This window comes from Cygnus atratus, chromosome 2 (assembly GCF_013377495.2).
Source record: "Cygnus atratus isolate AKBS03 ecotype Queensland, Australia chromosome 2, CAtr_DNAZoo_HiC_assembly, whole genome shotgun sequence".
In the NCBI taxonomy this organism is placed as follows: domain Eukaryota; kingdom Metazoa; phylum Chordata; class Aves; order Anseriformes; family Anatidae; genus Cygnus; species Cygnus atratus.
Genome location: NC_066363.1, coordinates 48,241,320 through 48,256,682, shown reverse-complemented (window position 1 = coordinate 48,256,682; position 15,363 = coordinate 48,241,320). Strand labels below are relative to the sequence as shown.

The window sequence follows — 15,363 nt, the reverse complement described above, 5'->3', positions numbered from 1 at the left end:
TCTCTTCTGATGCAAATTACACAATCTTTGCTTGTTGTTATTTAAATGGCATTTGTTAAATTGTATATTAGTAGGGATGATAGCAGTTTTGCCCAAACACAAAACTATGTCTTCAAAACTGTGGTTAAATTCTCTTGGCCTTATATATTTATATATGTATATAGACTATTTCCAGCACTTGTTTAGCAGCACAAGTTAATGACATTTGTTGTCAGAATGGGTAACATCTGTAAACTAGATAAAGCTGGAGAGAGAACTTGATTCAAACAATGAAGGCCTGTTTTAGCATTTAAAATATTGATATGTTAATTGACGTGTATTTTCTTTCCCCTGTTGAGAGGTTATTTCAAATGCAGAAGTCTAGGAAGAGGGTGAGGTTGCTGATGAAAAGTGAATAGATCATGGTGTTTCTGTTAGTTTATAATAGGATTAAGAGATTATATGACAGAATGCTTCTGTAGTTACCATCATGAAAGTGTCAGTTAACAGTCTGGTGCTTCACATACTGAAAAAGATATTTAATTTTCTGTTGTCTTCTGTAAATCAGTGACAAGAGTATTTGTTACGTGATATTTACCTTTGGAAAAAATATTTCATGTTATGAGATTTAAATGTTTTCTTCTAACTACTACATGAATTATTTTCAAACAACTTGAAGTTAATGAAATAATAGGCAATATTTTGCAGGTGTAGTTTACTTACCTGTGACTTAGTGGTATAAGCAAAACTGTAGGTGTAGCTTTTTGGTTTTGCTTTATCCAATCTAATTATTACTAGTTAAATGCACAGAAAATGAATGGAGTCTCATTTCAAAGCTTTATTGCTACACTGTTTTTGAAATAACGCAAGTAAATTTTTAATTCTTAAGAAGTAAAAATTTTCGGTGAAGGGAGAGGGTTATTAATTTTTCCTTTTAGTCTAAATACCAGGAAATTTAGTGAAATATTCTTATTGATACATAATAGTAATTTTTGATTTTCTTTTAAACTTTCTATGATTTGCTGACTTTAAAATCTTCCTTTCAGTTTAGATACACGTTAGCATGCATATTCAGAGATGTATAAACTGCCTTTAAAACATTTTTTAAAGTTTTCAGAATAGCTGTTTACCATTGGAATAATATGTAGGTGTGCTAAATTTTAAAGCAGGAAGGCACTGAAAATGTATAGCCACAATAGAAATGAATTAGATCACACTTTACCGTTGTGTTAGTTAAAATACGTTCTTGAGCTGTTAGAGGAAATCCACCAATTCCAACTAAGACGTTTCCATGAAGGACATTAAAAGCATGCTGTTCAGTGACATCCAACTGCAGGATTTCTTTCTTCATACTGGTGCTATGCAGTAAACATGCTCTGTGCATTTTTCTCCATATTTGATTTCTGGATTATTGTGTAATCCTGCAAAGAATGTTGGACAAGTTCACAAAAAAGTGTGTGAGGCGTATGTCATTTTTCTGTGACGCTAAACATTGTTCTGGTTGTGATAGCATTAGGGCAAGGTAAAAACATGCACTCTGGTTTGTAAAAAGAGGGTTAAGACTATTCATTGCTCTCAAGCCATGTGCTTGGCAGCATGCTATGCCAGGGCCAGGGAGGAGCGCCAGGACAGACAAATGAATATTCCTGCACAGATGGATGACATAAATTGCCTCAGGTACACACATGAGCTTTCTATTTTACAGGTCTGTTATAGACAATTGCTTACGATTGTGTTAACCATACATAAAAGATGTTGTCTCGTGTCTCACATCAAGAAATATATTAAGTATTTCAAGCAAAACTTGGAATGTCTCTGTGGAAGTTTAATCATCTTGTCTGTCCTATATAGTGCATTAATTCCCACAACATTGATTTTTCAATTAATATGTTCTCAGTTCCCACATCCTTAAATCTTGTCAGGCAGGTACTGCGCCAGCATCTTTAAAATTGGTTAAACAGTAGTTTTGCTGATTGAGGTCTGATTCATGGCAACCAAAGGATATTGCAACAGAACTAGTTTATCTAAAGAAACCGTTCTTCTCATACTCCAAGTCCTATGGAAGGCAGTCAAATTCCTGTTGCTTTGTAAAACTCAGCATCACCCTTCTTTCTGTTACAGAAGGAGTTTACAGAAAGCTGTGGACTAAATACATGTGGAAACCAGGACAGGCATTCCACACTGGATTTCAGAAGTGTGCATGGGCTTTGTCTTGTAGTGGTATTGCCTGTGCTGGAATTGCATGCTGTTGGAAGGTGGCAGCTGGTGTAAAATGCCCTCTTCAAACAATTGCCTTCCAAACTGCTTATAGGTGCTATGTATTTTCGTCGGAGTAGCTTGACTATATTTATTACCAAATTTAAGTTCTCATTTACGATGTCAGTGCTATGAGCTGATTGGTTTTAAAGACTAAAGAAGTTTAGTCTGCAGGCTCTTATTTGTTACTGTACCTGTTTTAGGAGCTACTGAATTTAAAAAAAAAAAAAAAAAAAAGGTCGATTTGCAATGATTTAGAAGTTTATTGCTTAACAGAGTAGGGGTGGGAGATGTGAGTGTTTGGAGTTTAAAGTGATGATTTATTTAAATACTTTCTATAGTTTTCTTTTGCAGCTGTTTGAAACAAGGAAAAAAGTTTTGCTTTGGTTGAAAACAAGAGTTGTGTTGTCCTTCTAGTTGCTTTGCTTATTAGATGTTTCTATTTTAATGTAACATTGTATTTCTTAAAAGGGTTCCATTAAGATGTTGAACAGACTTGACAGAATCTGCCTTTCAATTAGTAGAGAGAAAAAAATCCAACACTATTTATTTTCAGCTAACTACAAACTAAGGGTGATAGAAGCAACAAATACTGAACTTCCTTTCACTGCTTCGTTACTTATGACTCTTCCAGAGAACTAAATTTGAGTGAAAACTAAAAGAATGGAATTTTCATTTGACCTATAGTTGTACTTGGCAACCATATTTTAGTGATCATTCTAACAGTTCTAACAATGCATTTTTATTTTAAGCATTTTTTCATGGTTTATTTTTCACATGCGTACACGATGTTCAATTGCAACTTCGTAGTTTCTTCTATTCCTCTCTCTACCTTTGGAGTACCACTAAGTGTATTTAGTGCTCAGTAGCATTCTGTAGATTAAATTTTCCTAAAAATAACCTTTTTGCATTTAGAATTAAGTGTTTTATATTTTAATATCATCACGGATTCTACTTGATGTTTATTTAAATACGTTGATAATTCATTTAAATACTTTTCTGAAAATGCAGTTCTCTTTTAAAATGATTTCTCCATCCAAGATAAGAAAAATAAAATAATGCCTCTCTTTCTATGATTTAAAGAAAGGGGGTGAGACTTGAGAATTCTGGCTTCAGAGAGTTTGAGATGAACTGGACCATAAGAAGGAAAGCTGTAGTCTAGAATTGTATAACTGGTGGGCTTCCTAGGACTGATTATACAATGGAAAAATATTTAACGCATAGGCAATGGAAATATGACTTGTACAGGTTTTTCACAGAGCTGTCAGGTATTTAAAGTTCCAAGTTTAGTCTTTTGGAAAATTTAATTGTTTGTGAAGTTAATAATACTTAGTTATTTTGTTGTTGTTGTTTAATAGCAATCAAGCAAAATTACATTTAAAAATACAAATCAGGCTAATGGAAACCTGTAATGTAGAGCTGAATCATTCTTCCTGAATATTAAGAAGGAATTCTTTATGTGCATAACTTTTTCCACACAAAAGTGTTATGCAGTCTGTCTTGGATGCTTGAAATAACAAGGAGTGGGCACAAAATAATGAGGAAAATATACATTTTATATTGTTTGTTCTCTTAACAGATATGCTGCCATGGGGATATACTGCTTTACTCTGAAGACAGTAATCGTTAATATGATGTTATTGCTCTTTACCGAATTCAAAAATAAAAAAAGCAGCATTATTTTATTGATGTTATTCCTCCATATTTTTATCAGAGTTAGCTTTGTGTTTTATTTCAAAAAATGTATTTAAATACTTTTGGAATAACTATACAGCTGCAGTTTACAGTACACAAGTAGTGAAAGGTGTTTATATCTTAATAAGAGCAATCATTCTGGAGAGATTTTTCCTTTCTTATAGCAGAGGATTAACTCTTAGCTGTGTTTTTTTGTTGTTGTTGTTTTGTTTCTTCTTTATTATTTTTTTCCTCCCAGACAGTGAGGAAGTTTTCATATCTAGACTGAATAGAGTTGTCATTCTACATTTTCAAAAGAACAAGGACTGACAAAATAGATAGCATTCATTTTTTGCATTTCCAAAGGTAATGTTTAATACAGCTGAATGAGGGATGGAAGTATGTCAGGACTTAGAGTTTTCTGGAAAGTCTTTCTGTAGACTTGTACACCATTCTTAAATTAACTGGTTACATTGAGTATTTGTCCTGGTTTCAGTTAGAACAGAGTTTTCCTCCTAGTAGCTGGCAGGATGCTATGTTTTGGATTAGGATGAGAAGAGCGCTGATAACATGCTGATGTTTTAATTGTTGTAGAGCAGTGCTTACACCAAGCCAAGGACTTTTCAGCTTCTCGCTCTGTCCTGCTAGCGAGCAGGCTAGGGATGCAGCAGGAGCTGGGAGGGGACAGACCCAGGACAGCTGACCCAAACTGGCCAAAGGGGTATTCCATACCATCTGACGTCATGCTGAACAATATATAGGGGTGTCTGGCCACTGGGCTACCGCCGCCCCTTTTGGGTGGCTAGCCGGGGTGGAGGGGGGGGCCGGCTGCTCGGGGATAGGCTGGGCATCGGTCAACGGGTGGTGAGCAATTGCATTGTGCATCACTTATTTCGTACATGTTATTATTAGTAATACTATTAGCATTATTGTTGTTGTTGTTATTATTTTCCTGTCTTAATAAACTGTCTTTATCTCAACTCACAGGCTTCACTTTCCCGTTTCTCTCCCCCATCCCAGAGAGGGAGGGGAGAGGGTGAGCGAATGGCTGCGTGGTGTTTAGCTGCCGGCCAGGTTAAACCACAACAGTATTTCAGGTCCCTGTATTTTGCTGATTGTCCTCAACAAAGTGTAGTTGCTATGGCGTGGATTTAAATAAAAAGGAGGGTTTGCTGCAAAGACTAGTAATTCCAAATGCTTTTCCCTTAATTATTCAGTAAATAAACAGTTTCGTATTTTTAGGAAATAGTCAACTGGCAATGAAATACTGGTTTCTTCACAGATATTTTTCTACGGAATCTTTGCTATTGAGTTAGGAATGAACAAACTCTCAGCATTTGCAGTATATTCTGTCAGACTACATTTTGTTTTTCGGTTGATAGCTACGGAAACTGACGGTGTTCTATAATATTGTAAACAGATGAATATTTTGAACTGTGAACGTTGTGCTATAGTTTCCCCCCATGTCTTTATTTATCTTATTGCTTGGGTAGCACTACGTGTATGCATCTGGTCCACTACTTGTTAAGCAACTTTTTCCTTCTTTTTCTTCTTTAATACGCAATCAGCTTTTTTCCAGCTAATAGTATCATCGATGACTAAAATAGTGCTGTATCTCTGAAGGTTGAAATCATTGTGAACTGAGCAAGTGAAACTCAAGCTCCATACATTTATATAACTTTTAATGGAAATGTGCTAAGATTTCTTCTGACCAGGCATTTTTAGTCTAGGCACTTCTTCATCTGAACTGTGTGCTAATGTAGGCTGCATAAAAGGCACCAATATGCCTGAGAAGCTGATTTTTATTCTGTACTAGGCTTGATTTTTGTGCACTGTGATTCCCTCATCAGGTTGCATTTGAGTTGAGGTAGCAAAACCTGTGGGAAATGCTTTTACCTCACCCCATTTTTCCTTATTAAGAATTTGCGCCCCAGATTGAATCCCAGGGCTTCAGCCCTAACTTACTGGATTGTTACTCACAAAATAACTGAATCACAGAATGGCTGAGGGTGGAAGGGCTTTCCAGAAGTCAAATGGTCCAACCCCGCTGGCCGAGCAGAGGCACGTACAGCAAGCTACCCAGGACCATGCCCTGATGGCTTTTTGGAGATCTCCAAGGATGGAGACTCCACAACCTCTCTGGGATACCTGTGCTTGTGCACAGGTTCAGAAGGAACCTCACGCGTTTCAGTATGTGCCCACTGTTCCTTGTTCTGTCAGTGGGCACCGTTGGCTCCATTCTCATTTATCCTCCCTTCAGGGATTTATATACATTGATATATACATTGACCCCCTGAGCCTTCTCTGAGCTAAATAATCCAGGCTCTCCCAGCCTTTCCTCATAGGAGAGATGCTCTAGTCCCTTACCATCTTTATGGCCCTTTGTTGTATTAGGGCCATTGGGAGCCCAGGGCTGGATACACTATTCCCAGTGTGGCCTCACCAGGGCCAAGTAGGCCTCTCTCAACTGGCAGGCAATACTTTACCTACTGCTGTCCAGGATATCCTTGCAGTCTTCTTTGTGGCAAGTGCACACTGCTGGCTCATGTTCAGCTTGGTGTCCATCAAGACCCCCGAGTCAATTTCTGCAAACTTTTTTCCATCTGGGCAGCCCCCATCACATGCTGGTGCCTAGGGTTGTTCCTCCTCAGGTGCAGGACTTTGCACCTCTCATTGCTGAACTGCATGAGGTTCTTGTCATGCTGGCCAGCCTGGCCAGATCCCTCTGGATAGCAGCACGGCCCTCCGGTGCCTCAGCCACTCCTCCCACTTTATATCATCTGCAAACTTGCTCCTACCACCCTGTACTGAAGGAAAAATAAATCTAACATCACTGTGAGGAGGTAGTCAGTAAAGCAGCAGCTGTGTATCTTTTGGTCCCACTGGTGCAGCACAATGGAGAAGCAGGGTGCCACAGTACTGTTCTCTTAGCATTTTGATTCAGACTTCCCTCCTGGCCTCACAACCTGTTGTGTCAGTTTCCTTGAAAAGCTGAGAAAGGGAAGGTCAGGCTGAACCAGCCAACAAGTCAAGTAGTCCGGGCTTCTGAGAATTAACGTTTCTGGAAAAGTGGCAGTAAGAATGTCTTTGTATAAATAGAAATTGTTTTGTATTTCAGTTTTGCTTAGAAACTCATATTTGACTTACAATATTTGTATTTGTTTCCTTTGGGTATATGAGGTTCAACTTGGTATTTATCAAAGGTATTTCTTGCTGTAATGATACATTTCTATGCTCTTAGAAGTAAAGGTACAATGGTTAAATTGTTTTTTACAAAAAGATACTTTATTAATTTTTTGTTACTGCAAGTGAATGCATTGTTTTTAATGAAACCCTACGTGGTGTTGAAAAGGACAATTATTTAGGAGAGACCCACGTTGCACATATTTCTCTGTTTGAAATTTGATCAAATGACCAAGGAAGGATTTTTGAAGGTATTTCTACATTTCGTTATGAATTCTGTAGAAAGTCTCAACTTTTATTTTTGCCTCAGAAGTATGTCTGATATAAAATTCCCTTTTGGCAAAGAAAAGAGATTTTAGGATTCCACAAATCCAAATTCTTTTGCTTATGGCTATGTCCCAGTTAAAGCATTAGATCTTCCTCAGAGATCTTTCACAACCAGGAATATGATTCTTTCAACAGAGTATGGTGCACATAAGGTTCCTGTTTAATCTGGTTAGTTCTCTGGAGATGCAAAGAAATGTGTTGTTCAGACCAGCAGTGCTAATTCAAAGAGACATAAAAGGGAAGAATCAGACCCCAAGTTTGCAAGCATGCAAGTTTAGATGCTAGTGCAGTGAGAATGGTTGATCAGTTAAGTTTTTTGTTTGTTTGTTTTTGAAAAGAAGACAGTTATATTTAGTCATATGATTTTAAAAGATGTATTTTGGTATTCTCTCATTCACATGGTATATTTCTTCTTTCTTTTGGTAAGTGAGGGGAAAGTAAATCAACTGTGTTTTGCGGTTTGTTTTTTTTTCAAAGCATTATACTTTGTTTTCATTCCTTGTTTGGAGAAATGGGAGAAATAAAATTAACAAAACTTCGTTTGCACCCCCATCAGACAGTAACTAGCAGCAATTAGAAAATCAATTGTGGAGGTAGTAGTTAGACCTCTTAAAAGTAATTGCTTTATGTTTTTGTCTAGACCTGGAAAAGAAGTTGAGTCCTTTAGTCCCTTTTTTTTTGTCCTCCTGTCAAATAATAATGGTCTGAAAAAGCAATCAGATTTCTCAATTCACAGACTTTATCTCTGTTTACCCTTACAGGGGTCACAAGCGCAAACTGGATGAAGATGATGCTGCCAGTGAATCCAGTAAAGAGTCTAGCAATGAAGATGAGGAAGGAAGCAGTTCTGAAGCAGATGAAATGGCAGCAGCACTTGAAGCTGAATTGAATGACTTCATGTGACATTCATGCAGAAGATGGAATTTGTATTTATATTTTACTTCTCATAAGCAGATAAGACTTCAGATGAGTCCCTTATGTCAGTACTCAATGTTTTTCCAAAATGTGTGTATATTTTGCAAAGCAACACGAGAGTTGACACATTATTTTACAAAATCAGAAATAGATGTTTTTAAGATGTTTTACTAAAGGAAAATATCCTTTTTTTTAGACAAAAAAAAAAGTATTAAATGGGACTTGGTGTGCTATGCCAAAGACATGTTATGAGCTCTGCAGAACCTTCATGTACAGGACAGTTACAAAAAAGTAATACAAAGATTTGTGATTTAACATGCAACAACTTTTCAAAATATTGCAGTTTGTGGTTTATTGGTAACAATATTCAAAAAAAAAAAAAGGGGGGGGTTAAGAGAGAAAGTAGATGGAATTGTCTGAGTAATACAGCAGGAACCTGATGAACTGATCATCATTTTCCATGAATAAATGCTATCAAATATAAAAGGATTTTTAAAAGAAAAAAAAAAAGAAAGAACAATTTATATTTGTATAGAAACAGAGAATGTGATATGCAAGCTTTGTGAACTCTACACTTGACCCACCTGTCATTTGCTTCTAAAAGAGTACATAATGATCAGAACTCATGTTTTTAAGTTACTTTGTGGAATAGTTGGGTTCATTAGGGAAACACTTTAGTTTTTTAACTTCTCTTCTCTGTAACCAGAAATTTAGCACAGCATACTGTGTGATCCTGTACTGCCATAAGAAGCATATTCACCCATTTGTGTTCTTGGAAAGAACGAGTGCTGCTTCAGTCTAGATAGGATTTAATTTCTTTGAAAAGAGATTTGATGTAAAGTTTTTGTATATTCTATTTCATATTTGACCTGCAAAACAGATTTTCTTTCATTTAATAAAAGTTCATTTTGTAGATTGTTTCCTTTTCCTGTATCACAAAGTCAGTAACAAGAAGTTCATTTGCTTCTGCCAATCACAATGCACCTTTGCATGTTATTTTTCCTTTACTGTGCATGAAAACAATGAAAAATGTTGAAAGTGAGCGTGAAGTTGTAGATTCAGGCACTTAACTGAGCCAGAGAAGAGAAACGCTATCTCTGAAAATTACCTTTTCTTTGGTATGTGAACATTATGACACTTTCTCTTCTCTGTTTGGTTGACCTATGAAAATACTGTAAGAGTTATTACTGTGGCACTGAATTTCTGCAGCTAGATCTATGGTGTATTCTCAATGGTTAGCAACTGGAGAGACATTCTTTTCAAGTCTGGTAGCAAAAGAATGCTCATTAATTCACATGTTATGATTACAAGTACTTTCTGGTGCAGAAATGCTTAGTTTTGCCACTTAACGGTACAAGTGAGAGAACATTTCAGTAGACTCTTCTGGTTTACAAAGAACAGACTAGTTTTTAAAGCTTCATAATGACAATAAAAGGATGAGAGGGAAAACAGGAGATTCTTCTCAGGTTAATACTGCTTTTCCACTTCAGAATGCAAGGTCAGCATCCATGAGATAGAAATGTTCTCAGTAATAAAATATTAAACTTCCTGGACATTTACATAGGTACCACATAACTGAAGCCTGCACTGACCTGCTTCCTAAGCTTTTCATGAAAACAAGCAGGACTTCTCCAAGCGAGTTGAACTGTGTAACAGAAAACGAACAAAAAAGACTGCAAAAAAAAATCTAACAGAAGTCAAAATATTTTTTTCAGCAACTTTAATGTACCCTCCCCAGGTAGTGGAGGATGATTCCCTTCCATTAATCTAAATGTCAGGGCTGGTGGGTATTTTCTGTGTTTTCTTAAATTTCTAGTTGAAATAATGTGAAATAATACCAGCTTTGGGAGTCACTGTGAATGCTGCAAATGATTTCACAACATGAATTTCAGCAGGGAATCATTTGGCTGATGGTCTCTGCCAGTGACACAGCTATGAACATAAACACAGCCAGGGGACAAAAATGGGTAGATTGCTGTGACTTCAGCGATGTTCTTATCTTGGTTTAAGCTGCTCATTGGGTACCACGTTCCTGCGCAGCCAGCTGTCTCAGTGCTAAGTGGAGCGATTCCACACATGCAAAACTTGAAAAGCTTTTTTGTGTGAAAGGCTGTATCCTGTTCCCAGTTTTATTTTATGGCTGCCACTTTTGCTTTAACTACTATTTGTATGTGTCTGGGCAAGAGTCCTAAAAGCGATCAGCCCTCTGCTAGACCCAGTATTGTCTGGGACCCCTGTGTAAACACCAAGCGAGAACTCTCCTCCAGACTGTGAGAACTGCATCTATCCAGGGCTCTGGTACCAGCAAAGACTCTTCTGTCTGTGTGGGTTTTACAGAAGACTGCAATGAGTACTGCACACAGAGGCCTCAGGGAGCAGGCAGCATGCTGCCAGGATTACAGCCAATCATTCCCTAATGACTGTTACATCACAGGCAATGCTTGTTTTGACATTAATTATTCAGGTAGCTCTAAGAACCCTAGCTCCTTAATCCTCGGGCTGTTGGGGGGACCTAGTTTGGGGGTTTTTGAGAGGCGCTAGCATTGTTCGCTGCCAGAGTAATCCAGCAATTCAGCTTGCTTTCTGTTTAAAAGTAGAATCGTGCTCATTTTGGTACCTCTTTTGAGTAAACTGCTCACCAGACGCTATCTCTACAGACAGGGGAGAGAAATGGAAACTGAAAATTGGGTAGATGCTAAGTTGAATGCCATGGCCAACCTCCCCATAAGAAGTCTTTTGATGTATGTAATGGTCACTCCCACTAACATTTTGAGATGCAGGGGTATCCTAGGAAAGGCAATAAATGTGCTTTGTGGAAGAGCTTTTTTAACTCTTTATTAAATGACCCACATCTCCTCACTAGCTGTTTTATCTTACCTTCTTGATCATCCTACTTGCATGTATCTATTGTATATATTATTGTATCTACGTGTTAGCTAGCTATCAAGGACCTGCTGCCAGGAAGGGCTCTCTCAGAGCAGACCTGAAGCATGGACTCCTGTTCAGTCTGTTGGACTTACCAAGCAGTGCTGTTTTCTGAAGGGGTACTAGGCATGGAAGTGAGCATAGAAGAGGCATACAACGCTTCATGAAGCTTTCTGTAGACACACACTCACTGCTGACTAAGAAGGATGGTTTCTAAGGTCTGACAGCTGTTTAAGAACAGGTAAAAGCAGTCAGTTCAATTTAAAGACTGACAGTTTTGCTTTTTCCTTCTTGATTTGCCCTAGGCAGTTCTTAAGAGAATGGGAAGACATCCCAGCTCTGTGTAGGGATATGTAGGACCTGTGATAAAAGCAAAAAGCATTGGGTAGTGGCCCAAGCTTTTTTCTTTGTGCTTATGTGCTGGAGGAGGGGAAGGTGAGGGAACTTGTCACTTGACACTGAGATGTGAAAAACCAAGTACGCAAATACTTCCCCTGTCAGGTTTTGTGCATATGTGGAGTGGGCCCGAGAGTCTTCTCAGTGTTAGGTAGTAACATCCTCTGCAGAGGGTGCAAAGTCTCAAGTTTCCTTCTTGGCACTACTGCTTGTAAAATAGGTGACTGTCTTACAAGTGTGAAAATCCACACACTCAGAGTTGGAGCTGTACCTAAAGATTTCTCAGTTCTGCCTATTTTTACTACAGCGAACGCTGCAGTAGATGACAAGTCAGAGAATGAATGTACAGTGGTCCTGTTAAGGAAGTGGATAATTTCATGGAGCTGAAAATTCAGCATGAGAAGCCTCCCATAAATTATTAAATCAAGCTTATCCAAAATGTAAACATTCATGAACCACTTTTAGTTAAAAAGCAAAAGCACACATTCAGAACAGGTTTTTTTTTATCACTTCCTCAAATGCTGGAGACTTCACAAAGCTGGTCAAGGTAAGTCTCAGTTTCTTCCAGGCGGGCAAGTACCTCCCACAGTAGTTTTAATGAAGAGTCTTAGACTATCTTTATTTTATGTGTATGAACCACAGCAACAGCAGTCCAAATATTACAAAGAAGTGAAACCACTGCCTCTACAAAGTCCTGAGCAGGGGAAGTGGAAAAGGAGGTGCTGGTCTCTTCTCCTTGGTGATCAATGACAGGACACACTAGGAACAGCACAAAGCTGTGCCAGTGGAGGTTCAGACTGGGCATTAGGAAAAATTTCTCTACTGTGAGGGTGGTCAAACACAGGAACAGGCTTCCTAGAAAGATGGCTGATGTCCCATGCCTGTCAGTGTTCAAGAGGCATTTGGACAATGCCCTCTGTGAACGCTTTCACGTAGAGGGAGGAACATCTTTATTCCTCAGTGTCATACACATCATTATGATAAATGAAAAAACTCACCTTGCTTCTGGTCAAGGTGCCCAGCCTATTCCCAGCAGCTGTACGGTCATTTTCACCAAGAGCTAGGACAGCTGCTTTCCTGGAGCTCCGATGGGACCACATGTACTGCTGTGATCTTTCTCCTCAAAGGACAAAAATGGTGTCTATTGTCATCAATCTGTGCATATACACAGAGAAAATCACTGAACAACGGTTGAGGCTGAGTTGGGAAGGGACTTCTGGAGATCATCTAGTCCACACCGCCTGCTCAAGCAGGATCAGCTGGAGTAGGTTGCCAAGGACTCAAAACCAGTCCGGTTTTGAGTAATTCGAAGGACGGACACTCTGCAGTCTGTGTGCAGCCTGTTCCAATGCTCAGGCCCCTTTCACAATAAAAAAGATTTTTTTTTTTCATGATTAATGAGGGGATGTGCAAGGAAAAAAATGAGCACGATTGCTATTGCATATATCACACACATCCCTTAACACATTCCAGTATTTCTTCCAAAGAGCAATTATTAAGTAGATTTTAATATATACGTGGTGGCATTTTTTGAGCCACTTGAAATTTCCATATGGGAAAACAATTTTTGAGAAGGTTGCCAAGCATTTGGTTGGAGGGCAGAATTGCTAGAATTGTGGAGAAGCAGAAATGAGCTAAAAGCTTATGTTTTTGCACAAGCACTATTTCTGGTATAGCCAATTATCCCTTTCACAGTACAAGGCACTTTCTCTTTTCACCAGAGGAACAAAGAGAACCTGTGGTCTGATCCCAGGGCACGATGGGTTTGCTCATATACCCCGAGCCCAGAACATTAAGACCATTAACTTGGCAAGGTGGGAGCTGCTTTGGACACAGGTTCTGTTCGTTCATGCAGCAAGAGACAGGTTTGATGTGTTTGCATTACTCTACGTTGCTGAGATGCTCTGGCACTCTTTAAACCCACTGGAGTTCTCTTACCTTGTAGTTTTCATGCCCAAAGTGCCTGTGCTACCACATTAATGAATCGTGATTTCCATGAGAAAGAGCTCCCTTGTCAGAGGATGGTTCCCTCCCGTGTGATGAATTCTCATTCTTTCCACTCTTTTTCCTAATTCTGTTTCCTAACAAGACAGGGAGCCTCATCCAGCAAACATAAGCATATATGGCATTTCTGAATATCTCTGCCCCAAGAAGAAGATGGAATGATTTAGCTATCGGGTAGGTTTGGAGGTGCTTTAAAAGTTAACCTGTAACATGACAGTGCATTTTGCGGCCACATCTATGGGATGGACATCTATGTCTGTGGCTTGTGTGCTGCCCTGTTCCGCTGAGCTGCCAGCTGTGAGTCAGTGTGTCTCACAGGGAGGAGACTGGGAAGAGGAAACGGGATGAGGCTTTCCTCCTCGTGCATCCTTCTCCAGGGTCAGTTTATTTACCCACCTTCCTGCTGGTATCTTCCAGAGCCAAACTCTCACCGTGGCTGGTAGACAGTGAGTGTAATACAAAGTCATATTGGTTTAACACGGGATGACAAAACATCCATCTTTTTCTGAGTTTGCTGCAGGACTTCAGCAATGCCGACATCTCTCCTCTGCTCCTCACAGGAACAATTAGAAAATGTCCTGCTTATGCCCAGGACACCCCAGAGAGCTGAGTTCCCTTCCACGTCCCTTCATTACAAGAGACCAGCACCCCCAGGAATGTTTGCCTGCCTCGTCTGTCAGATTTTGGATGTTGTCGCTCTTTCACAACAGCCAAGTTGTTCTCACCAAAGCACCTCCTACTGTTGCTATTGATCAACTGTCAGCAGCAAAGCCTGGAGGCAACAGCCTCCTCCTCACCGTGCTGCCTTCAGACCAAGTGCCGGTACTTTTTGGCAGGGAGTATAGGAAGAAGCCATAAAAGCGTTTTATATTTTCAGATCTACTGCTGTGGATGTGTATGACCCTTTTAGGACAAAAGTATTAAATGTGCCACTTAGTGCCTATCTAAATGGTCCTTGGGAAGATCTCTGTTTTCATTAAGTGGATATGTTTGGTCCTTGGAGAACTCAGCATGCACTTGGGTGAATGTTTTAGTAACTCATCTTTGTCTCTCCTAATCTTATAGCTGCAACCTACAGCAAAAGCTTTCTTTTCCTTGACACGGAATACCAAATGAAAAATGTCCCATTTTATTTCTCTGTTTCTTCCTTTCTGGCCTTGAATGCAAATCCTTAGCTAGCCCCTCAGACCACACAGACACCCCACTGCAGGGACAGGACCCTGTATGCAGCAGCTCCCTGCTGCCTCCTCCTCGGCTCTCACTCTGCCAGGGAAAAGAGTGGCACCTCTGAGCACATCTGAGAGCAATGGCTGCGTGCCTTCAAGCACTGCCCAAGACAATTGCTGTCTGCTTCACTGACCATTGTCTTTTTCTCGGTGGTGGAAATATCATTTCAGCTGGTTTGTGCAACACAGTCGGTTTTCCCCCGCCACTGGCTCCTTCTGTCAGTAATTCAAGCCATTTCCAGCACTCCTTTTTCACATTACACTTGAAAAATTCTCTTGCATTTTACACTTCAGGAGGCAGATAAGAGGTGAAAGCAGAGACCCCAGGTGGACTCTATGACTTGAAGAGAAAAGGAACTCAACAGTCCGAAAGTTACGCATTGTCTAAAAGAACTTGTCTATTGCAACAGAGGCTGCGCTTGGCATGCATTTAATCTGAATGGAAAAACCAGGCAAGAAAAGGTATCAGTCAGTCATT

General features: G+C 39.3%; 1 protein-coding gene across 1 annotated transcript in view; it reads left to right on the top strand.

Moving 5' to 3' along the window:
• The window catches only part of CTDP1 (CTD phosphatase subunit 1), a 95,198-nt gene extending 85,961 nt beyond the window's left edge, over positions 1 to 9,237 (top strand). Inside the window, exon 13 of the mRNA XM_035549845.2 lies at positions 8,181 to 9,237. Within this exon, the coding sequence (XP_035405738.1) occupies positions 8,181 to 8,322 (142 nt within the window). The 3' untranslated portion in view covers positions 8,323 to 9,237. The remainder of the gene's footprint in view (positions 1 to 8,180) is intronic.
• Positions 9,238 to 15,363: the final 6,126 nt, after the last annotated feature.